The sequence below is a fragment of the Myotis nattereri genome (assembly GCF_964212035.1).
Source record: "Myotis nattereri genome assembly, chromosome: 2".
In the NCBI taxonomy this organism is placed as follows: domain Eukaryota; kingdom Metazoa; phylum Chordata; class Mammalia; order Chiroptera; family Vespertilionidae; genus Myotis; species Myotis nattereri.
This window is the reverse complement of record NC_138076.1, coordinates 90,401,692-90,426,322: the sequence shown is the minus strand read 5'-3', so window position 1 is coordinate 90,426,322 and position 24,631 is coordinate 90,401,692. Positions and strand designations below refer to the sequence as shown.

At 41.6% G+C, this 24,631-nt stretch overlaps 1 protein-coding gene across 1 annotated transcript; it reads left to right on the top strand.

Moving 5' to 3' along the window:
- Window positions 1-12,652: 12,652 nt before the first annotated feature.
- LOC308536187 (non-histone chromosomal protein HMG-17) lies at window positions 12,653-12,926 on the top strand (the record flags this gene model as incomplete). Its single annotated transcript, XM_081115272.1, has 1 exon — window positions 12,653-12,926. The coding sequence occupies one exon, from the start codon at window positions 12,653-12,655 to the stop codon at window positions 12,923-12,925; it is 273 nt and encodes a 90-aa protein (XP_080971398.1). The 3' UTR covers window position 12,926.
- Between the last annotated feature and the right edge of the window lie 11,705 nt (window positions 12,927-24,631).

The window sequence follows — 24,631 nt, the reverse complement described above, 5'->3', positions numbered from 1 at the left end:
TTAAGTAAGACCCAAGAAGAATGAAGAGCGATATAGCTGCAATAAAAAACACCATTGAAAGTATCAACAGTAGACTAGGAGAAGCGGAGGACCGAATTAGTGAATTAGAAGATAAGGAAGCAAAACACACCCAAACTGTACTGCAATTGGAGAAAAAAATTAAAAGACAGGAGGAGAGCCTAAGGGAGCATTTGGAAACATGAAACGAAACAACACACGAATAATAGGGGTGCCAGAACAACAGAAAGATGAACAAGGATTAGAAAACCTATTTGAAGAAATAATATCAGAAAACTTCCCTGAGGTGGGGAAGAAAAAAGTCACACAAGCCAAGAGAGTCCCAAACAAGGTGAACCCGAAAAACCCACACCAAGATACATCATAATTACCAGGGCAAATATTCAGGACCAAGGGAGAATCTTACAGGCTGCAAGAGAGAGACGGAAAGTTACATACAAGGGATCTCCCATTAGATTATCAAATGATTTCTCAACAGAAACACATCAGGCCAGAAAAGAATGGACAGAAATTTACAAAGTGATGCAAAGCAAAGGACTGAATCCAAGAATACTCTATCCAGCAAGGCTATCATTCAAAATTGAAGGGGAAATAAGAAGCTTCACAGACAAAAAAAAGGCTAAGGGAGTTTATCGCCACCAAGCTAGCCATGCAAGAAATGCTAAAGGGACTGGTGTAAAAAGAAGAAATAAAAAGCTCAGAAAGAAAACAGCCACACAAAAAAAGAAATGGCTACAATCAAGTACCTTTCAATAATAACTTTAAATGTAAACGGGCTAAATGCTCCAACCAAAAGACAGTGAGTGGCTGAATGGATAAAAAAAAACATGACCCATACATCTGCTGTCTACAAGAGACCCACCTCATTAGAAGGGACTCACACAGACTGAAAGTGAAGGGATGGAAAAATATCGTTCAGGCCAATGGAAAGGAAAAGAAAGCTGGGGTAGCAATACTTATATCAGACAAAATAGACCTCAAAGTGAAGGCCATAACAAGAGATAAGGAAGGCCACTTCATAATACTAAAGGGATCAATACAACTAGAAGATATAACCCTGGTAAACATATATGCACCCAATGCAGGAGCACCCAAATTCATAAAAAAACTCCTGGAAGATATCAAAGGAGAGATGGACAACAATACAATCATAGTAGGGGACTTTAATACACCACTGACATCACTGGATAAGTCCTCTAGACAAACAATCAGCAAAGAAACAGCAATCCTAAATGACTCACTAGATCAGATGGACTTAATTGAAATCTTCAGAACACTTCACCCCAAAGCCATGAAATATACATTCTACTCAAGTGCTCATGGGACAGATTCAAAAATAGACCACATACTGGGTCACAAGCAAAGTCTCCCCAAATTCAAGAAGATTGAAATCATAAAAAGCATCTTCTCAGACCACGATGGCATAATATTAGAAATAAACTACAATAAAAACAACCCAAAATACTTAAACACTTGGAAGCTGAATAGCATGTTATTAAATATTGATTGGGTTACCAATGAAATCAAAGAAGAAATTAAAAACATCCTGGGGGAGAAACCAAGATGGTGGCATAGGTTAACGCTGGAGATTGCTGCCTCGAACAACCACTTCAGAGATTACAACTAAAGGATGGAACAGACATCATCCAGAACCACAGGAAGGCTGGCTGAGTGGAAATTCTACAACTAGGAGGAAAGAGAATATCATACCCAGACTCAGAGGAGGCGCATTGCTGAAGTGAAATACTAAGGTGTGGAGTGCATGCGGAGCGGGCTGGCGGCTAAGGGCACGGTTGTTGTTTTCAATCGGGAGGGAGTTTCAGACTCTGAGCTCCAGATCTGGGCGAGTCTCTGGGGACCCAGACTCAAATGGGAGAAGCAGGACTGTCTGGCTTCGGTCGGAACTCGAAGGCAGCTGTCTCTCTGAGGTTTGCAGCGGTTGCTGGGACTCTGAGAGGCAGAGCCGCTAGGGACTGAACTGAGAGCAGCCATAACTGCTTGCTCTGCCCGCCCTGTAGATCCCCGGGGACCCGCCCCGCCCAAGCACTGTGCAGAGCCATTTGCTGGATAGCCTCAGGCAAACGCTAGATTAGCACCGCCCTAGAGATCCAGCACAGAAGCTCTCCCACTGCAGACACAGCTGACTCCCGTAGCCAGTTAGCCTGGAGGTCAAATCACCCCTGGTATTGCCGACAACAATCAAGGCTTAACTACAACAAGACTGCGGAGACAAAGAAACAGGACGCAGATGTCAGAAATGGAAGATATAGAGCTCAAAACCACACTTTTAAGGTCTCTCAAGAACTGTCTAGAAGCCGCCGATAAATGTAGTGAGATCCTCAAGAAATCTAATGAGACCCTCGATGTTGTGATAAAGAACCAACTAGAAATTAAGCATGCACTGACTGAAATAAAGAATATTATACAGACACCCAACAGCAGACCAGAGGAGCGCAAGAATCAAGTCAAAGATTCGAAATGTGAAGAAGAAAAAAACACCCAACTGGAAAAGCAAAATGAAAAAAGAATCCGAAAATACGAAGATAGTGTAAGGAGCCTCTGGGACAGCTTCAAGCGTACCAACATCAGAATTATAGGGGTGCCAGAAGATGAGAGAGAGCAAGATATTGAAAACCTATTTGAAGAAATAATGACAGAAAACTTCTCCCACCTGGTGAAAGAAATAGACTTACAGGTCCAGGAAGTGCAGAGAACCCCAAACAAAAGGAATCCAAAGAGGACCACACCAAGACACATCATAATTAAAATGCCAAGAGCAAAAGACAAAGAGAGAATCTTAAAAGCAGCAAGAGAAAGAAACCCATTTACCTACAAGGGAATACCCATACGACTGTCAGCTGATTTCTCAACAGAAACTTTGCAGGCCAGAAGGGAGTGGCAAGAAATATTCAAAGTGATGAATACCAAGAACCTACAACCAAGATTACTTTATCCAGCAAAGCTATCATTCAGAATTGAAGGTCAGATAAAGAGCTTCACAGATAAGGAAAAGCTAAAGGAGTTCATCACCACCAAACCAGTATTATATGAAATGCTGAAAGGTATCCTTTAAGAAGAGGAAGAAGAAGATAACGGTAAAGATACAAATTATGAACAACAAACATGCATCTATCAACAAGTGAATCTAAGAATCAAGTGAATAAATAATCTGGTGATCATAATAGAATCAGGGACATAGAAAGGGAATGGACTGACTATTCTTGGGGGGAAAGGGGTTTTGGAGATGAGGAAAGAGTCGACAAAAATCGTGCACCTATGGATGAGGACAGTGGGTGGGGAGTGAGGTCGGAGGGTGGGGTGGGAACTGGGAGGAAGGGAGTTATGGGGGGAAAAAAAGAGGAACAAATGTAATAATCTGAACAATAAAGATTTAATTAAAAACTAACTAAATAAATAAAAAATAAAAACATCCTGGAAACTAATGACAATGAAAACACAACAATCCAAAACCTATGGGACACAATGAAAGCAGTCCTGAGAAGGCAGTTTATAGCTCTACAGGCCTATCTCAAAAAAACAAGAAAAAATGGTAGTAAATCATCTAACTCTACAACTCAAAGAATTAGAAAGAGAGCAGCAAGAAAACCCCAGAGTGAGCAGAAGGAAGGAGATTATAAAGATTAGAGCAGAAATAAATGACATAGGGACCCAAAAAACAATACAGAAAATCAATGAAACAAAGAGTTGGTTCTTTGAAAGGATTAACAAGATTGACAAACCTCTACTCACCAAGAAGCAAAGAGAGAGGACCCAAATAAACAAAATCAGAAATGATAGAGGCGAAATAACAACAGACCCCACAGAAATACAAATGATTGTTAAAAAAATACTATGGACAACTATACTCCAACAAACTAGACAACCTGGAGGAGATGGACAAATTCCTAGAAAAATACAACATTCCAAAACTCAATCAGAAAGAATCTAAAAATCTCAACAGGCCAATAACTATGGAAGAAATTGAAGCAGTCATCAAAAAGCTTCCAGCAAACAAAAGCCCAGGACCAGACGGCTTCACAGGGGAGTTTTACCAAACATTTAAGGAAGAACTAAAACCTATCCTCCTCAGACTATTCCAAAAAATTCAAGAGGAAGGAACACTTCCAAGCTCATTCTATGAAGCCAGCATCACCCTAATACCAAAACCAGGTAAAGACAACACAATGAAAGAGAATTACAGGCCAATATCCCTCATGAACATAGATGCCAAAATCCTCAACAAAATCTTAGCAAATCAGATCCATCAGTACATCAGAAAGATCATACACCATGACCAAGTGGGATTTATCCCAGGGATGCAAGGATGGTACAATATCTGCAAATCAATAAACGTGATACATCACATAAACAAATTGAGAGAAAAAAACCACATAGTCATATCAATTGATGCAGAAAAAGCATTTGGCAAAATCCAACACCCATTTTTGATAAAAACTCTCAGCAAGGTGGGAGTAGAAGGATCATACCTCAACATAATAAAAGCCATATATGACAGGCCCACAGCCAACATCATACTCAATGGACAAAAACTAACACCATTTCCCCTAAGAACAGGAACAAGACAGGGATGCCCACTCTCACCACTCCTGTTCAACATAGTACTGGAAGTATTAGCCATTGCAATTAGACAAGAAGAAGAAATAAAAGGCATCCAAATTGGAAAAGAAGAAGTAAAACTGTCCTTATTTGCAGACGACATGATATTATACATACAAATCCCTAGAGACTCCATCAAAAAGCTACTAGACTTAATACATGAATTTGGCAATGTAGCAGGATACAAAATTAACCCCAAGAAATCTGAGGCATTTCTATACACCAATAGTGAACTTTCAGAAAGAGAGATTATAAAAACAATCCCGTTTACCATCGCACCAAAAAAATTAAGCTACCTAGGAATAAACTTAACTAAAGAGGTAAAAGACCTCTACTCAGAAAACTACAGGACGTTGAAAAAAGATATAGAGGAAGACATAAACAGATGGAAGAACATACCGTGTTCATGGATTGGTAGAATCAACATCATTAAAATGTCCATACTACCCAAAGCAATCTATAAATTCAATGCACTTCCCATTAAAATACCAACAGCATACTTCACAGATCTAGAATGAACTCTCCAAAAATTCATCTGGAATAAAAAAAAGACCTCGAATAGCTGCTGCAATCCTGAGAAAGAACAAAGTAGGTGTGATCTCAATACCAGATATCAAGATGTATTACAAAGCCACTGTTCTCAAAACTGCCTGGTACTGGCACAAGAACAGGCATATAGATCAATAGAATAGAATAGAGAGCCCAGAAATCGGCCCAAACCAATATGCTCAATTAATATTTGACAAAGGAGGCAAGAACATACAATGGAGCCAAGATAGTCTCTTCAATAAATGGTGTTGGGAAAATTGAACAGAAATATGCAAGAAAATGAAACTAGATCACCAACTTACACTGTACACAAAAATAATCTGAAAATGGATAAAGGACTTAAATGTATGAGAGGAAACCATAAAAATTCTAGAAGAATCCAAAGGCAACAATATCTCAGACATATGCCGAAGCAATTTCTTCACTGATACAGCTCCTAGGGCACTTGAAACTAAAGAGAAAATGAACAAATGGGACTACATCAAAATAAAAAGCTTCTGCACAGCAAAAGAAACCATCAACAAAACATCAAGAAAACCCACTACGTGGGAAAACATATTTGCCAATGTCATATCTAATAAGGGCCTAATCTCCAAAATTTATAGGGAACTCATACAACTTAACAAAAGGAAGATAAACAATCCAATCAAAAAATGGGCAAAGGACCTAAATAGACACCTTTCAAAAGAGGACACTCAGAAAGCCAAGAGACATATGAAAACATGCTCAAAGTCACTAATCATCCGAGAGATGCAAATCAAAACAATAATGAGGTACCATCTCACACCTGTCAGACTGGCTATCATCAACAAATCAACAAACGACAAGTGTTGGAGAGGATGTGGAGAAAAAGGAACCCTCGTGCACAGCTGGTGGGAATGCAGACTGGTGCAGCCACTATGGAAGACAGTATGGAGTTTCCTCAAAAAACTGAAAATGGAACTCCCATTTGACCCTGTGATCCCACTTCTAGGAATATATCCCAAGAAACCAGAAACACCAATCAGAAAGGATATATGCACCCCTATGTTCATAGCAGCACAACTCACCATAGCTAAGATCTGGAAACAGCCTAAGTGCCCATCAGTAGATGAATGGATTAGAAAACTGTGCTACATCTACACGATGGAATACTATGCTGCTGTAAAAAAGAAGGAACTCTTACCATTTGCAATGGCATGGATGGAACTGGAGAGCATTATGCTAAGTGAAATAAGCCAGTCAATGAAGGAAAAATACCACATGATCTCACTCATTTCTGGATAATAAAGACCATTATAAACTTTTGAACAATAATAGATACAGAGGCAGAGCTGCCTCAAACAGATTGTCAAACTGCAGCGGGAAGGCCAGGGAGGGTTGGGGGCAGGAGGGAGGTGGGTAAGAGATCAACTGAAGGACTTGTATGCATGCATATAAGCATAACCAATGGACATAAGACACTGGGGGGTAGGGGAGGCCAGGGGATTGTCAAGGGCAGGGGGAAAAAAAAGGACACATATGTAATACCCTTTGTAATACTTTTAACAATAAAAAAAAAGAAAAAGAGAAGATATATGCAACCCTATGTTTATTACAGCATTATTTACAATATCTAAGATATGGAAGTAACCCAAGTGCCCATCAATAAATGACTAGATAAAAAAGATGTGGTACCTACATACAATGGAATATTACTTGGCCATATAAAAGAATGAAATCTTACTATTTGTGACAACATGGATGGATGTGGAGGGTATTATGCTAAGCAAAATAAGTCAGACAGGGAAAGACAAATACCATATGATTTCATTCATATGTGGAATTTAAAGAATAAAATAAATGAGCAAACAAAATAAACAGACTCATAGATACAAAGAACAAACTGATGGTTGCCAGATGAGAAGGGAGTTGGGCGGCTATGTGAAAAAGGTGAAGGGATTAAGAAGTACAAGTTGGTAGTTACAAAACACTAACAGGGATGTAAAGCACAGCATAGGGAATATAGTCAATAATATTGTAATAACTGTGTATGATCACAGGTGGGTACAAGAATTATCAGAGGGATCATTTTGTAAAGTATATAAATGTCTAACCACTATGCTGTGTACCTGAAACTAATATAACATAATGTTGTGTCAACTGTAACTGAAAAATAAAGAAGATGTGGTATATATACACAATAGAGTATTATTGTGTATTAATATGTAAAGAAGGAAATCCAGCCCTTTGCAATAACATGGATGGAACTTGAGGGCACTATACTAAGTGGAATAACTCAGAAAAAGACAAATACTATATGGTACCACTTATATATAGAATCTAAAATAGTCAAACTCAGGAGCACTTATCATTTGCAACAGCATAGATGGATGTGGAGAGTATTATGCTAAGTGAAATATGCCAGTCAGAGAAAGATAAGTATCACATGATATCACTCATATGTTGAATCTAATGAACAAAATAAACTGATGAACAGAGACATAGAAGCATGGAACAGATTAATGAATTTCAGAGGGAAGGCAGGGGAATGTGGGTGGGTGGGGAGAAATTAACCAGGGAATTTATATGAATACTAGAGCCCTGGTGCACAAAATTCATGCAGGGGGGGAGGGGTCCCTCAGCCCGGCCTATGCCCCCTTGCAGTCCAGGACCCCTCGCTCCTTGCTGCCTGCCTGCTTGCTGCTTCTTACTGCTTGGCTCGCTGTTCCTTAGTGCTGCCACAGAGGCAGGAGAGGCTCCCACCATTGCTGCTGCGTTTACCAGTCGTGAGCCCAGTTTCTGGCTGAGCAGTACTCCTTCTGTGTGAATCCACTGATCATTAGGGGGCAGCTCCTGCATTGAGCATCTGCACCCTGGTGCTCAGTGCTCATCATAGCAACTGGTCGTTCTGGTCGTTGCGCCGTAACGGTCGCTTATATTATACAGACTAGAGGCCCGGTGCATGCATTCGTGCATGGAGGGGGGTAGGAGAGGTTGGTCGGCCAGGGAAGGGACCGCAGGAGGTTGGCTGCTGGCCCTGAGGAGGGAGCCAGCCCTTGGCCCCTCTGGGAAAGGGGCCGCATCCACTGCTACCCACTCCTGGTTCCCCATCCCAGCCTGGGCCCGAAGGCCCCGGTAGGGTCAGGAGAGGAGGCAACAGTCGCTGGGATGGGTGCAGAAGGAATGGATGCTGGATGCCAACACTGCCCTCAGCGCCCCGCCACCGTGCTGTTCCCTGCCTCCCCTCCTCTTCCTTCCCTTGCCTCTGCACCACCACCATGGCAGGCGGGTGGCCCCTGGGGAAGGGAGAGGATGGGAGTGAGATAAACCCGTGTGTCAAAGGCTGACTTTCAATAGATCACAGCAAGGGAGCTGCTCTGCTATGTATGAAACCCCGACCCAGAAGCAGGTCTCTACAAATGGTTTAGCACCAGGGGCCAATGGGGGATGGCTGGGGGGAGGAGCCATGGGAGGTTGGCTGTGGGAGTGCACTTACCACTAGGGGGCAGCTCCTGCATTGAGCGTCTGCCCCATGGTGGTCAGTGCACATCATAGCAACTGGTTGACCGGTCATTCTGGTCTTTCCAGTCATTTGGTCATAACGGTTGCTTAGGCTTTTATATATATATATATAGACTAGAGGCCCAGTGCACAGGATTTGTGCACTGGTGGGGGTGTGGTCTGCAGGGATTGGCCCGCTGTGGGAGTGCCGCTCATCCTGGTCAGCCAAGCGGCTGTGGACCTGCCCTCTGAATGGCTGTGTCCACCGTGGGAGCACACTGACCACCAGGGGGAAGCTCCTGCATTGAGCGTCTGCCCCCTGGTGATCAGTGTGCATCATAGCCACTGATCGACTAGTCGTTCTGGTTGTTCCGCTGTTGGGTCACTGGGCTTTTATTATATAGGACTAGGGGCCCAGTGCACAAATTCGTGCACCTTGAAAGGAACTGTGGGCCGCGAGGCTGCTGTGGGCACAGGGGTGGGTCTTGGCCCATCCTCTGCACCCTCACTCTGCCCCTCCTGCCATAGCCCCTGGTCCCCTCTCTGCCAGTAGCTCTGCTCCCACTGCTGCGGCTGCCTTGTGCTGACAGCACCAGCCCCGCTCACACCCACAGATGGCACGGACCGATTGGGGCCAGCACTGGCAGTGGGTGCAAGCGGGACCATAGCCAGCAGTGGGTGTGAGCAGGGCCATTGCTGGCAGCAGGTGCAAGAGGTAGCTGCAGGCCCCAATCACCCCTCAGGAGCAGGGGGAGGTGAAGAAGCCCTGAGGGGCAATTGGGACCAGCAGCCACTGCTCAAGCCCGCTGATAGCGCCGAGCGATTGGGGCTGCTGCTGGGTACTGGCAGCAGGTGCAGCAGAGGCTCTGGTGCTGGCAGCAGGTGCGAGCAGGGCCAGCAGTACTGTGGCGTGTGGGAGCAAAGAATTTTCAGTAACCATCCGAGGCTCACCCCAATGACAGTGACCAGCGCCTCACCTTTGTCTGGCGCTCCTGCTCAACCTGCTCCATCATCCTGCTGGGGCCAATGCCCGCCTTATTTTGCACTCTGCCACCTGCTGCCAATGCCTACCATGTTCCATGCACGCTCCCTGGTGGTCAGCGCATGTCATAGCGACCAGTTATTCAGTTGTCTGGTTGTTCCGCCGTTTGGTCTATTTGCATATTAGGGTTTTATATATATAGATATGCATAGCTCATAAACATAGACAATAGTGTGGTGAAAGCCTGGGGAGGGAGAGGAATGGGTGCCTGGTTGTGGGGTCAATGGGAAAACACACACAAAGGAGACATCTGTAATACTTTCAACAATAAAGATAAATTTTAAAAAATGAAAAAGTCAAACTCATAGAAACAAGCTAGAATGGTGGTTACTTGGGTCTGAGGGATGGGGTTTGGTGTGGAAAATGGGGAGGTATTGGTTAAAGAGTATAAACTTCCAGTTATAAGATTAATAAATTTTGGGGATCTAATGTATAGCATTTTGAGTATAGTTAATAATATTTGAAAGTTGATTAGAGAGTAAATCAACTGTTAATGGTAGTTTTCTTGCTTCCATTTCATTTAGCTCTTTTTCTGGAGATTTCTTCTGTTCTTTCATTTGTGACATGTTTCTTTGTCTCTGCATTTTGGCTGTTCCCTCTGTTTGTTTCTATGTATTAGGTAGAATGGCTATGTCTCCTGGAATTGGTAGAATGGACTTCTATGGTAGGTGTCCTTTAGGGCTCAGTGGCTCAGCTTCCCCAGTCACCTGAGCTGGGCACTCTAGGTGTGCGCCTGTGTGGGCTGTGTGCACTGTCGTGTTGTAGTTGAGCTTTGCTTGCTATTGGCATGACTTGGAGGGATTGACCCCCAGGCCAATTGGCTGTGAGGACCAGCTATGACTACAGTGAAAGAACTGATGTGCAGGAGATATCCCTATGGAACAGGACTTGCTTCAGTGGGGCTGAATCTGCCTCTTGAGTGTGTCACTTGTGGATGTGGTACCATTGTAATCTGGCATGGTTTGAAGCTGACCACTGGGTCCTCTGGCTCTGGGGCCTCCCAGGAGGTTCAAAGTCAGCTACTGCCTGTGCACTGCCTGGGCCACTTGGCATGAGCTACAGAGCTACAGATGGCTGCTACTTGTGTTGGGCTTGGAAGTGCCCAGGAGTGGCCAAGCTGTCAACCAAGGCAGGCTGCTGCTAGTGCCAGGCCTGGGGTCTCTTACTGAGAGGTATGGGCATGCTGAGTCCAGCTGCTGCTTATTTGAGAGTTTTTAGAAAAGTCTGAAACCCGAGCCATGACAGGTTATTCATATGGAAAGACCACTGCAAACAGCTTGGGTGGGGCTGCAAATTATGTGGGGCAGGGTCTCAGGGAATCACCAGGGCCAGGAAAACAATGTGAACCAGGTTGATGGAAACTCAGATATGGCACCTGCCAGTTGGCTCTGTGGTGGTGGAAGTCTCAACATAGGAACAATGATTTCCACTAGTACTTTCGTCTGGGTGAAACCTGCCCCCAGTTCTTGCCCTGATGCTAAACAATTTGGTTCCTCTCCATGTGTCTCTGGATCCTTTCAAGCTGCTGCCCCAGCACTGGAGCTCAGAGGGAGTAAGTCTGAGTAAGTCCATGCACAGGCCCTTTAAGAGGAGCACCTGGGACTCTAGCAGCCTTTGTGTCACTCAGCCACAATTCCTGCTGGGTTTTAAAGCCTGAAGTTATAGGGACTTCTCTTTCTGGCACTGGAACCCTGGGCCAAGGGGTTTGGTGTGGGACTAGGACCTCTGCATCCAAGGTATCCCTCCTGATTAAAAAAAGAAACACCACACATGGGTATCAGACCAGCCTGTTCCATGTCTCTGCTTTCTTCTACTAGTTTCAATGTGTCTTCTTCTTTAATTCTCTAGTTGTAGGACTTCAGTTCAGCCAGATTTCAGGTGGTTCTGAATGATGGTTGCTCTGTGGTTTAGCTGTAATTTGGATGGGGTTGTGGGAGGATGCAGGTGCCATGTTTATCTACACTACCATCTTGACCAGAAGTCCTACAGAATGTTCTTGTTGTACTAACAAAGATTTCACAATGGAAGGCAGTTGCCACTCTGTGCTAGGAAATCTATGGCTATGCAACTTTCCAGAGATATTTATGTGTCTAACCAATAAATTAACTCCAATGATACTTGGGTTCATAGGGTTTGAGTATGTCTCCATCACAGCTTTTGCTAACAATTTTCTATGGATGTAAAAGGCATGTTCTGAAATCCAGATCTTCATGGTGGTAATGATCTGGATGGGTAGGCAGTGCTAGCAAACAATGAGGAAAAGAGGCAATACCAGCCTCTACCCTTTCACACCCTCAGCTATCACAGCTGGCTACCTCTGCACTATACTGGATAATAACTCATAAGAAATTGTTTCAAATGTAGCATGGAGAAACAAAATGATTAAAAAGTATGGTACAGCGATAACCAGCTGTGATAGCTGACAGTGTGAAGGGGTAGGGGCAGGTGTTACCTCGTTGCCTTATTGTGTGCTAGCACTGCCTACCCATCATACATATCATTACCACCATAAAGATCTGGATTTCAGAGCATGTCTTTTACATCCATAGAAAATTGTTAGCAAAAGTTGTGATACAGACATACCCAAACCCGATGAACCCAAGTATCATTGGAGTTAATGTACTGGACAGACACATAACTATCTCTGGCAATATATTCATTTTTTTTTTTAAAAAAAAATACAACTACATTGTAGGTAAAATTGTTTTTTTAATAACCAGAAGAAAGACTATGTGACTTCTGATCAAATCCAAGAGGTGCCAGCTTTTACATAAAAGAGATCATCTGAAATCAGTTTTGTTCAAAATGTTCACCTAATTTTGAGGGTTCCTGTACCTATGTGAAAATTTAACAATTTTAAAAAAAGTACTTTGAGAGGAGACGAGATCGACCCCCGGACCGAGCAAGGCCCGCGCGCTGCTGCATCCCCGCCTCCAGCTCGGACGTCCCGCCACCATCGCCATCATGCCCAAGAGAAAGGCTGAAGGGGATGCTAAAGGAGATAAAGCCAAGGTGAAGGACGAACCACAAAGAAGATCTGCCAGGTTATCAGCTAAACCTGCTCCTCCAAAGCCAGAGCCCAAGCCTAAAAAGGCCCCTGCAAAGAAGGGAGAGAAGGTACCGAAAGGAAAAAAAGGGAAAGCTGATGCTGGCAAAGATGGGAATAATCCTGCAGAAAATGGAGATGCCAAAACAGACCAGGCACAGAAAGCTGAAGGTGCTGGAGATGCCAAGTGAAGTGTGTGCATTTTTGATAACTGTGTACTTCTGGTGACTGTACAGTTTGAAATACTATTTTTTATCAAGTTTTGTAAAAATGCAGAATTTTGTTTTACTTTTTTTTTTCTTTTAAGCTATGTGGTTAGCACACAGAACACTTCATTGTTATTTTTTGGGGGAAGGACATATAGTACTAATAGAATATCTCCAAAGCTGGACTGACATGGGGGGGAGGGGAATACCTTTCCCTTCTAGTTTTGAGAAACTTCCTCTTGGTTCCTGGGAGGAGGGATCTCTTGATGTTGACACACATTAGCCATCGTGGCACAAACACCTTGTCATGTGGGAAAACTAAAATTTGTTTTTATGTCCTTTTCTCCCTCTCCACTTTAAGCATAGACTTTGGCTCTCTTAAGCCCAGAGACCTATTGGGACCTGACCCAAAAAAATTGATTTCCAGTATGTTGGGCAATCTGACTTTCCAGTGTCACTATTGAGATGGCATCCCTCAAAAGAGCAGCAGTTCCTTTTTAGATTGTGGATCTGCAGATTGATATTCTCTGCCATTTTCATTTCATTTCCTGAAAGTCAGGGTCGGCTTGTGAAAAGTTGTTAAACAACATGCTTAATGTGAAATGTCAACCCTCACTCTAAACTTTCCCTGTTCAGAGCATCAGATGAAGACTTCATTGGGTTTTATAGTGGCTTTCTGATTTTGGTAGTTCATTGAAGAAGGGAGTTTGAAGTTGTTGTATACTGTTAACGATTGTCTGCCCATGTCCTGCCTGAAATACCATGATTGTTTATGAAAAGTATCTTTAATAAAGCTGGATACAGTTTGAAAAAAAAAAAGTACTTTGAAATGTGGATTGGCATATTCAATCTCCTTAGGTAGATTTTTAAAGCTTTTCACACACTGGTGCTCTATTTGGCTTTGGATTAATCTCAGAACAAAGCAGTGCTATCTCTTTTGTATACACAATTGCCCTATTATAGTAAACTTCAAAAGCTTGCTTGAAGAAACTCACTTTCAAAAAAGAAATTGTATAGTTTTAAAGGCATATTAATTTGTATGAAATAATCTGTTTGGCTATCAACAACCACTAGGAAAGTTGCATAGCCATAGATTTCCTAGCACAGAGTGGGAACTGCCTTCCATTGTGAAATCTTTGTTAATACAACAAGAACATTCTGTAGGACTTCTGGTCAAGATGGTAGTGTAGATAAACATGGCACCTGCATCCTCCCACAACCCCATCCAAATTACAGCTAAACCACAGAGCAACCATCATTCAGAACCACCTGAAATCTGGCTGAACTGAAGTCCTACAACTAGAGAATTAAAGAAGAAGACACATTGAAACTAGTAGAAGAAAGCAGAGACATGGAACAGGCTGGTCTGATACCCATGTGTGGTGTTTCTTTTTTTAATCAAGAGGGATACCTTGGATGCAGAGGTCCTAGTCCCACACCAAACCCCTTGGCCCAGGGTTCCAGTGCCAGAAAGAGAAGTCCCTATAACTTCAGGCTTTAAAACCCAGCAGGAATTGTGGCTGAGTGACACAAAGGCTGCTAGAGTCCCAGGTGCTCCTCTTAAAGGGCCTGTGCATGGACTTACTCAGACTTACTCCCTCTGAGCTCCAGTGCTGGGGCAGCAGCTTGAAAGGATCCAGAGACACATGGAGAGGAACCAAATTGTTTAGCATCAGGGCAAGAACTGGGGGCAGGTTTCACCCAGACGAAAGTACTAGTGGAAATCATTGTTCCTATGTTGAGACCTCCACCACCACAGAGTCAACTGGCAGGTGCCATATCTGAGTTTCCATCAACCTGGTTCACATTGTTTTCCTGGCCCTGGTGATTCCCTGAGACCCTGCCCCACATAATTTGCAGCCCCACCCAAGCTGTTTGCAGTGGTCTTTCCATATGAATAACCTGTCATGGCTCGGGTTTCAGACTTTTCTAAAATCTCTCAAATAAGCAGCAGCTGGACTCAGCATGCCCATACCTCTCAATAAGATACCCCAGGCAGGCACTCCACTAATTCTCTTCAATTGTGTCTAATTTTATATTGAACCCATCCATGTAATTTTGAACATGGCACCTGCATCCTCATATCCTTTTATTCTGTTTTAATTGCTATAAAATTAAAAAATTTTCTGCTTTGTCATTTTATAAAATGACAAAGAGACCCTCCAGTTTGTCTTTTGTTTTATTCAAATATAGTGAGCACGATAACTTTATAGACTCTTTGGTGGATGAGGTATCCACCAAAGCCTGTGTTCCCTGTTGCTTCTGCTGGTTATTTCTAGCTTCCTTGTATGCCTAGTGTTTAATGTATGACTAGATACTGGATGTTTTATTTGAAAAATATTCTTGGTATAATTTGGTACCTATAATTAATTAAGAAAACTGCATCCAGATAGGATTTTTCATTGCTTCTGCCAGGCATGGGATGCTACCAGTTGTGGATAAACTAAATCAAGTTCAAAGCTAGAGATTCACTAGATGACCCAGAAATAAAGATGAGGTAGAACTCCATGTGAGGACTGAACAATTTCTGGACCATCCTAGCACCATAGGCCCTTAAGGTCTCAACTAAGTTTGAGAAAATTTCTTGCTATATTCCCATAATGTTTACATTCACAAGGAAAATGTTTTGGGATAGACACATGCCAGTAGAGCAAAGATCTCTCTCTCTCTTTTTTGTTCCAGAATTATCCTTTCTTCTTCAGTTTTTATAATTCCTGATTATCTTTCAGTTCTTAGGTTTTTAAAGAATATTTTTGCAAATATTTTGTTTGGCCCTGGCCAGGTGGCTCATTTGGCTAGAGCATTGTCTTGGTACTCCAAGGTTGCAGGTTTGATCCCTGGTCAGGTTACATACAAGAATCAACTAATGAATGCCTAAATAAGCGGAACAGCAAATCTTTCTCTCTCTCTCCCTCTCTCTGTCTCTCTGAAATCAATAAATAAATTTTAAAATATTTTGTTCTTAGGGTTGCCTGAATAATACTTCTCATTGTTACCAGAAAGAAAAGGCCCTCTTGGATATATTTTGAAGGTAAATCTATAGGACTTTCTGATTGATTGGAAGAGGTATGTAGCCAAAAGAAAAGTCAAGGATTACTGGAAAATTTTTGACCTGACCATTTAAGAATGGAGAGGCCAATACTGAGATGAAAAAGATAGAGGAAGGATCACAAGTTTATTTAGGTGTATGTTAAGTCTAAGGTGCCTAATAGAAATGCAGGTGGAGAAGTGGAGTAGACAGCTGACTATATACGCCTGAAATTCAGGGAAGAAGTTGAACCTAAACATAGATAATTTGGAGCCCTCAGTGTATAGATATTGGTTAAGTCACCAAGGGAGTTGGTATAGATAAAGGAGAGGGCCAAAGACCTAACAGACTTTCGGAAAGTGTTAATTCTCTCCTCTTCTCCTGATGCACTTAATAAATATAATGTACTGCCAGATATAGGAAGGGAAGTTTTTTCTTTTTTTCATTGAAGACTAATAATAATAAGTAAAAAAAAAATAAGCAGAAGGAATTTGTCACCATATGCTGTCACCCTACTTCCTTACTATTGGTCTGTCCTTCCTTGTTTCTCCAACCCCACTTCACTGCCTACTCTGGCTTTCGGCATCTCTCAGCTGTTTACCACACATCCTCAGAGCTGGTCTTCCTGCTTCTGCCCACGCTTCCTTATGTTTGCTGCACACCAGGGCCAGCAACCCAAGGGTGATTGCTAAAGGTCCTCTCTTGAAGTGGCAGTCATAGTTTAATATTTATTAACATTTTTACAAATTTGGATCAACAAGACTATAGTAATGACAAGCATGTTACAAACTAAGAAAATAATGTAAAGTTTTCCCAAGAATATATGAGTACAAGTGCAGCATTTTGGGCAATTATTTTCTATACATTGCAAATCATGTGTGGTAATTAGGAAACAGAACTATAAATAAAGGACAGAACATTTTGTCAATTCTATGCCCACTTACCACTCAGCTTTTGTTCAATACATACATCTGTTTCTAGAATAAAAGGACATATATGTTCCAATCTGACACTCAGAAGGAGTTGGTTACTCAGAAAGAATGCCAAATCTCTACTAAGAGATCCTTTGAAAAGAAAATTTATTCTTGTCTTCCAGGTATGAGTTGGATGTGGACGTGAGTAAAGGCACGAGAGTACAGGGAAAGAGCTTTCATTTTCCTTGACCATATTGATTTAATTTTGGAGTCTATTTCTGCAACAATTAATTGGAGCAGAGGAATTATATTTATTTTCATCACTTTTGTTTTAATTTAAAAGTCCAGTGCTCTACCCTACCTCTATCTTACTCTATATCTTTATTTCTTTCATCTTTCAGTCCACACAGAAGCCATGTTAAAATGACAGATAAAGTTATCAAAATAAAATGCTGTTTTAATGGGACCCCTTCAGAAAAAGGGTTTATGATCAATGCTAATCCTTAATGTAACTGACATGTATTTAGTGCTTACTTTAGGCTAGGCTCTGTGCTAAGCACCATACATTGATGATTTCATATAAACCTCATCATTACCTCAGGGGCAGATACTTTCATTATTCCCATTTTAAAGATGAGGCACAGAGGAGTTAAGTAGCTTGTTGAGAGCTATAAGGAGGCAGTTGAACTTCAGAGGCCTTGAATCTAATTTCTGTGCTGTAAGGCCTGTAGGGAAGCAAGTCTGTGTATGTGTGAGCACCCGGGTGTTTATTGGAATCTTTATGCTTAGTCTTCAGATGTCCTTGCTTAAAGGACACTGCAGATGCATGTGTCTTCTCAAGGATACTTACCCTGCTGATAGTATCTAGAAGTTAATTTTAGTTCAAGCTGTTGTTACCATAAAAACTTGAGGAGGCAGGTGAACAGGGCTGTTTGGTTTCTCAAGCCAAGCAGTCCTTTAACCCTCTCTTTCACAGAAACATGTGTCAGAGTAATCATTCATGCATTGCTCAAGGTCTGCTGGTCAACCCCAGCAAAGGCCTAATGGATGGACATGTGCCCACAGTAATACTTCATTAGTAGTGACTTTCACATAATTTTTGTACACTGAGAACCAGTGAAAACCTTTGTCAATATGAGGCATAGAGAGTGCAAACACACCTTGATTTTTTTTAATATATTTTATTGATTTTTTTACAGAGAGGAAGGGAGAGAGAGAGTTAGAAACATCGATGAGAGAGAAACATGGATCAGCTACCTCCTGCACCCTCCTACTGGGGATGTGCCCACAACCCAGGTACATGCCCTTGACCGGAATCGAACCTGGGACCTTTCAATCCGCAGGCCGACGCTCTATCCACTGAGCCAAACCGGTTTCGGCCACACCTTGATTTTAAGTGTATTTATTCTCAAACCCTTTTCCTTTGAGCTCTTTCATTATTCCATATTCTTTGCAATTTCATCTTATCCCTTACCAACATGTTTTTCTGTCTTGCATGCCTGAAATTCTGTAGCACAATAGACACTAATATTAGTTTCAATGGGTATACTGGCTTTTGGGGAGTGGGAGCTAGAGCAGAATGGACTTTTCCTGAACGAGGGATGGAAAAACTTGAGTGAAGTCTTGAGTAGGAGAAGAGATGGCATCAGAGAGAGGAGTCTGTGGGTTAAGTACTGTGAGTGAGCAGGGCAGAGCTCTATTTGGATAGGTCTGGACTATGGAGAACAATAATATTGAACAATAATATTGTGATGCAACCTTTCTGTGTGATTACACAAAGTCTTTATTAATGACCTCAATAATGATGACATTCTTCGGTGATCTCATATCTTGTGGAAGATGCCGAAAGGTTGAGTCCATGTTCTAGTTGATTTAACCCAAATCAGTGTCAAAAGGCATTGGTGAGAGAATTGAAGTCTGATACATAAAAGATTTTTCATGAAATAGTGGAAAATTAGCATTCACAGTGCCAGAGGTGGGTACTTCCTGATGATGGCTTGGCCCAAGATTTGATCATGGGAGAAGTGACTGAAAAGAAATAGTAGAAAGGTCTTTGGAAGTGAGAAAGTGAAGACACTGAGGCAGACAGAATTTATTCATAACAACCCTCATATTCTGATTGATCATTGCTTACTCCTTACTACTATCACTATAATAAGCCAATCACTGTGCTTGTGTGTTTTCAATCTATTGCATCTGTGTAACATCAAAATATCCAGATGAAAAGCGAAAAATTGAGGATCCTCAAGAAGATGGTTAGAGTAACACCAAGCATCCAGCTGTGGGAAAATAAAGTGTCAAGGTGATTGATGAGTCACCTTTATCTAGACATTTTGAAGTGAAGTAGGAACTGCCAGAAAGCAGATATTGGCAGTCAATGTCCTAGAAATGAAATTTGGAAGTTACATCGAGCCTGAGAGCCTACAGAAAATGGGGTCTTCATATTAGACAAAATTAAAGCTGGCCAAAAAGATGAAAGGCAGACTAGAGCCTCGGAAGTCTGTCGAAGGAATGATTTTGAAATTTAGCAGGAGATGAATGACAATGTCACAGCTAAGATGAAACAGCCTTGGAAATGAAACCAACATAAGAAGCAAAGGTCAAGAAATATAGAAAGATAAAGTTCAAAGTACTTTGGTGATAGGGGCCTATAGGGAATATTCTGAAAATAAAATGCAATGAGACATCAAAGGGGGACTTTACAAAGTTTAAAACCTTATTTTTACCTGTGGTCTAAGATAGGATTTAAGTTTTACTGGTGCAAGGTACAGATGAAAAATAAATAAAATTTAAGTGCACTACATAGCTTTCTTAACTAAGTAGAAGATGTCAAAACTTTGTATAATAGGATTAGAGAAAAGAATGACCATCCCCTGTAGATGTTTCTTTAAAAAAATATATATATATATAAAATTGAGTTTTTACAGAGAGGAAGGGAGAGGGATAGAGAGCTAGAAACATTGATGAGAGAGAAACATTAATCAGCTGCCTCCTGCACACTTCCTTACTGGGGATGTGCCCGCAACCAAGGTACATGCCCTTGACCAGAATCGAACCTGGGACTCTTGATTCCGCAGGCCAATGCTCTATCCACTGAGCCAAACTGGTTAGGGCTGTAGATGTTTCTTAAACGCTAAAGTGCAGACACTCGCCTGGGGTCTTTGCTGCAGATTTTGATTTATTATGTCTGTAGTGGAGCCAGAGATTTTGCATTTTTAAGAAGCTCAGAGAAAGTGATGCCAGTGATGCTTGTCTTCAGAGCACACTGTCTGTGTAGAGCAGAGGCTTCCACATCTGGATTCCAAGGAAATTCTGCAGGGAGTACTGATATGCAGCAGGATATTGGAACCAAAATGATTGAAAAACTTGTTGTAGATTAATTAATGCAAGAAACAGAGAAATCAGGACATTCATGAAGATTTTTCAAATAAAACTTTTTTTTTCCTAAGCAGAATGTGGAAAAATATTGTAGATGTTTGTATAAAATATCTAAAGCAGCCATCAAGAAATTTTGAATGGGGTGATAGGTTTTTAATAAACTGTACAGTGTTTGTTTAAAAAGTGTTGATGGCCTGGAGTGCCTAAAAGAGAATAGAGCAAATGGGTAAATCTGTAGACACTTGAACACTTTTGTGGCTCCTTTGATACTATTCTAATTGTTTGGATAATAAATGTGGCTAGTGCCCTGGCTGGTTTGGCTCAGTGGATAGAGCGTCGGCCTGTGGACTGAAGGGTCCCAGGTTTGATTCTGGTCAAGAGCATGTACCTTGGTTGCGGGCTCGATCCCCAGTAGGGGGCGTGCAGGAGGCAGCCAATCAATGATTCTCTCTCATCATTGATGTTTCTATCTCTCTCCCTCTCCTTTCTTCTCTAAAATCAAGAAAAATATTTTAAAAAAATAAATGTGGCTAGTGACTTTTAGGCATTTAAGGAGCAGGGAACACAGACAGAGTGAGGATGGGAGGGAGGGAGGAGAAGAGAGAGGGAAGAGAGAGAGAGAATCTGAGTGCATGTCTGTATAACTGGGTATGTGTGTTTACTCAGAGAAGCCCTACCTTCAAGAACCCAGGGCCAAGAGATGCTGACATCCTGCATGAGTGCCATGCCTTCCTTCTATTACATTCAGGTGGTGAAAGTAGGATGCTCTGCAAGCACCTACCCTCTTACAATTCACCAGACCCTTCTGACTTTTCTAGACTCCCTTACTTCTTCAGGACTCAACACAATTCAGTCTGTGCTGCATCCAATTTTGTTCCTTTTAGTGGAATGTAATTAGATGCAAATGCACATCACAACTATTGTCAGAATTCAAATGAGTTTTGATGAGAATTAATATTTTCCACTCATAGAAGGACTGATTCAGAGCACACAATAAGGTAAAAATTCAAAATTAGGCAGAAACCACTTATTTTTCAAGCAGAAATAGCTATATTATATTCATCTTATAGAGATTAGAATTTTGCAATCCAGATATCAGAGCTTTATGCTATAATTGATTTCTTATCTGCCTTTCAAATCTTTCCTTCCATAACAATTGAATAAATGACTATGGGACAAAATTAATTGAATGCTATTATCTTCACTTTATAGTTTTAATTTCAGAACTTGTCTCATTAACACAATTATTCAGGAAAGCATTATGTTGAACAAACAACTGTGATATACTGTATGTATTAATCAGAACTTTTGTGTTTGTAAGTGACAAACTCTACTCACATGGATTTAAACCAAAGGAAAATGAAGTAATTGACTTATGTAACTACAAAATTGAAGAATACATTAGTAGCATTGGACCCAAAGAGTCTATTTTTCAATTTCTTTCTCTATCTTCTATTTCCTTTATGAGTGTTGGCTTTATTCATTCCTACACCAGACAGTTTTTTCCAATTGGGGAAGGTGTTCAAAGTGGCATGCACTTATGGACATTGGGGCTCAAGATCTCAGAAGAAAACAAAAGCACTTTTCCCCATACCCATGGCAGGAAAATCCTTGGGAAGATGTGGTTTCAGCCCAGCTCAATGCCCTTCTCTGTACCCATCGCATACCATTGGGCTGCAGTCCTCTCACTTGGGTCACATACCCGTCTCTGGTACTACAGTGAGGTCAGTATTGTCCCCGTCTTGACAGCCCTGCAGGAAAGGGTGACAGGCAATCTGCTCTTGTATTTCCACCCCGTTACCGGCCTAGCTTGAATGGTAGGTAAGATGAGACTCACAGAGGTGCTACCAAAGACAGGAAGAGAAGTATGTGGAAGGGGCTCAGGGAAGTTTAATGGACAAGACATGTACATAATAAAGGAGTCTCAAATTAGCAGGTGTGTTAATGTGTGTGCAGTAAGATTCATATCTATTGGTAGTGTACTTCAGATACGCTGTCAAGGGTATAGTAACCTGTAATGGACAGTAAAATTGGCTGCCTGCAGTGGGTTCTCATAGGAGATTAACAAGCATGAAAGCAGTTATTATTAAGTGCAAAGAATAGTTCATAATGATGTGTGATCTTCTATATAAAATTAACCTCAAATATTTCTGAAGCATGATTATGTGTTGTGTTAGCTCAGCTGAGCTCAAGAGAGCTGAGCTCTCAGGTGTCAGAGTAGCTGACTAAAGCAACAAGCCAAAATGAAAGTAACAATGAAGCTTCTAATCACTTACTGTGATGGTGTAAGCAAGAGGCTAACACCGGAGAAAGCACCGACTCCCCTCTGATCCACTTTTCCTAACAGAATAAGTGCACCTGGCAAGGTTCAAGTGGATCCATGCAGACGTGGGGGTTGCCTCATATTGAGGGAGCCCTGAACACAGCACTCCTGAAGCTTTATGGCGCCTGTGGTTTTATGGATCATATATCAACATGATTGGACTCATGTTTAGTCTGGGGGCTAGAAGGAGGGAAGAAAGGGGGTGCTAGAAGTGGAAAAGTACTGAATACCAAGTCAGCGTGGGGAAAAGTGTCTTCAAAGTGTCCCCATAAAAAGACCTCAAATCAAGGTGCTTGGGCTAGAAATGCAGTTATGTGTAAGAGTAGGGCCAGCCAGGAGGGCCGGAGCCTTTGAGTACACCTTCCTTCAGAGCCTGCGGTGCCCTGGCTTTGTGCTAAGTGTTGTGTGGCAGGGCAGGCTTCCTCCACAAGACTCCCAGGGAAAGCCTTTGTGATTGCTTATGGCTGAAAAATTGCACAAAGGGTTTTAGGTAGAAGCTAAACTCCTCAAATTTGTTCCTATTAAACATTTTAATAGAAATGTTTAAATGATAGCATTTTATAATACAAAAAAGATGTTTTTCTCACAGATCACTCTTATCATGGTGAGGAAGTTAAGAGTTGATATAAATGAGTTATTTCTATAGCTCCTGGTCCCAGGGATCCTTGTGCTAGCAGAATAATAAGAATTCTAAAAACCTCAAAGCTAAAAGAACCTATAGATTTCATTCACCCAAACTTTTTAAAACTTATATGTTACCCATCCCCAAGTGGTCTTCCCACTTATGACTGAATTCCAGTGACAAGAACCTAGTACTTTCTAAAGTAATTCATCACATTTTCTCAGACTCTGATGGTCAAAAAATTCTTTATGAGGCAAAATTTGTCTTCCTGTCTCTTCACCCACTGATTTTGGGACCATTTAGAACAACTATATTCTCTCTTACAACAGGCTGTTTTTCAAATGTTTAAGTTAATGGTCACATATCTTTCAGTCTAGTTTTTCCAGAGTAAATGTCTTTAGTTGCTTCATTATTCCTTTTATACTAAGGTTTTGAGAACCTTCACTCTCTAGTCCAGTGGTTCTCAACTTTGGCTACACATTAGAATCACCTGGGAATCTTTTTAAAATCCTGATTTCTGGGCCTCATCCTCCAGAAATTCTGTTTCTTTGTTATGGCGTGGGGCCACAACATTAGTAACAAAGAAACAGAATTTCCAGAGGATGAGGCCCAGAAATCAGGATTTTAAAAAGATTCCCAGGTGATTCTAATGTGCAGCCAAGGTTGAGAACCACTGCTCTAGTCCATCTCCTTTGAGCTACCCTGCCTGTCAGTAGCAGTATCAGTATGGAGCCCACAACCATTCAGGGTGGAGAGCAACCATCATCTCTGTTGTTTAGTTTTGTATCTTTATCACGGTGACTAAAGACCAGGCTAGCTCTTAGGAATTGCTTTAGCATAGTGTTAATGCATATTGAGCTTACTATAAAAGAAACTCCCAAGTTCTTTCATGCAAATCTTACATCTTTATTTCCATTTAGTCAGTTGGTTTTGGACTCAAAATTTTAGTGTAAACAAATGAAGCCTCACCCTGCGGGTGTGTCTCCATAAAAGAGCAAGGACCTATGAACCAGGAGGTCACATTCCTGGTCAGGGCACATGCCCAGGTTTCGCTGGATCCCCAGTAGGGGGCGTGCAGAAGGCAGCCTATCCATGATTCTTTCATCATTGATGTTTCTATTTCGCTATCCCTCTCCCTTCCTTTCTCTGAAATCAATAAAAATATATTTTAAACTTTTTTTTAAATGCAACCTTCTTTATATCTGACATTTATCATAAGGTCCCCATATCTTAATAGCACTACAGGAATCAATAAACAGTTGTAGTTAAACACAGACTTAAAAAAACAACTTCATATTTTAAAACAAGCCTGATGCAAAAGAAACTGCAGAACAAATGTTTGCTTAAAGAGCTATAAGCTGAACAATCAGGTCAGGAAATAGAACTTGGCCAGTCTCCCCAGAAGTCCTTGCAAAGCAGAGGGGCA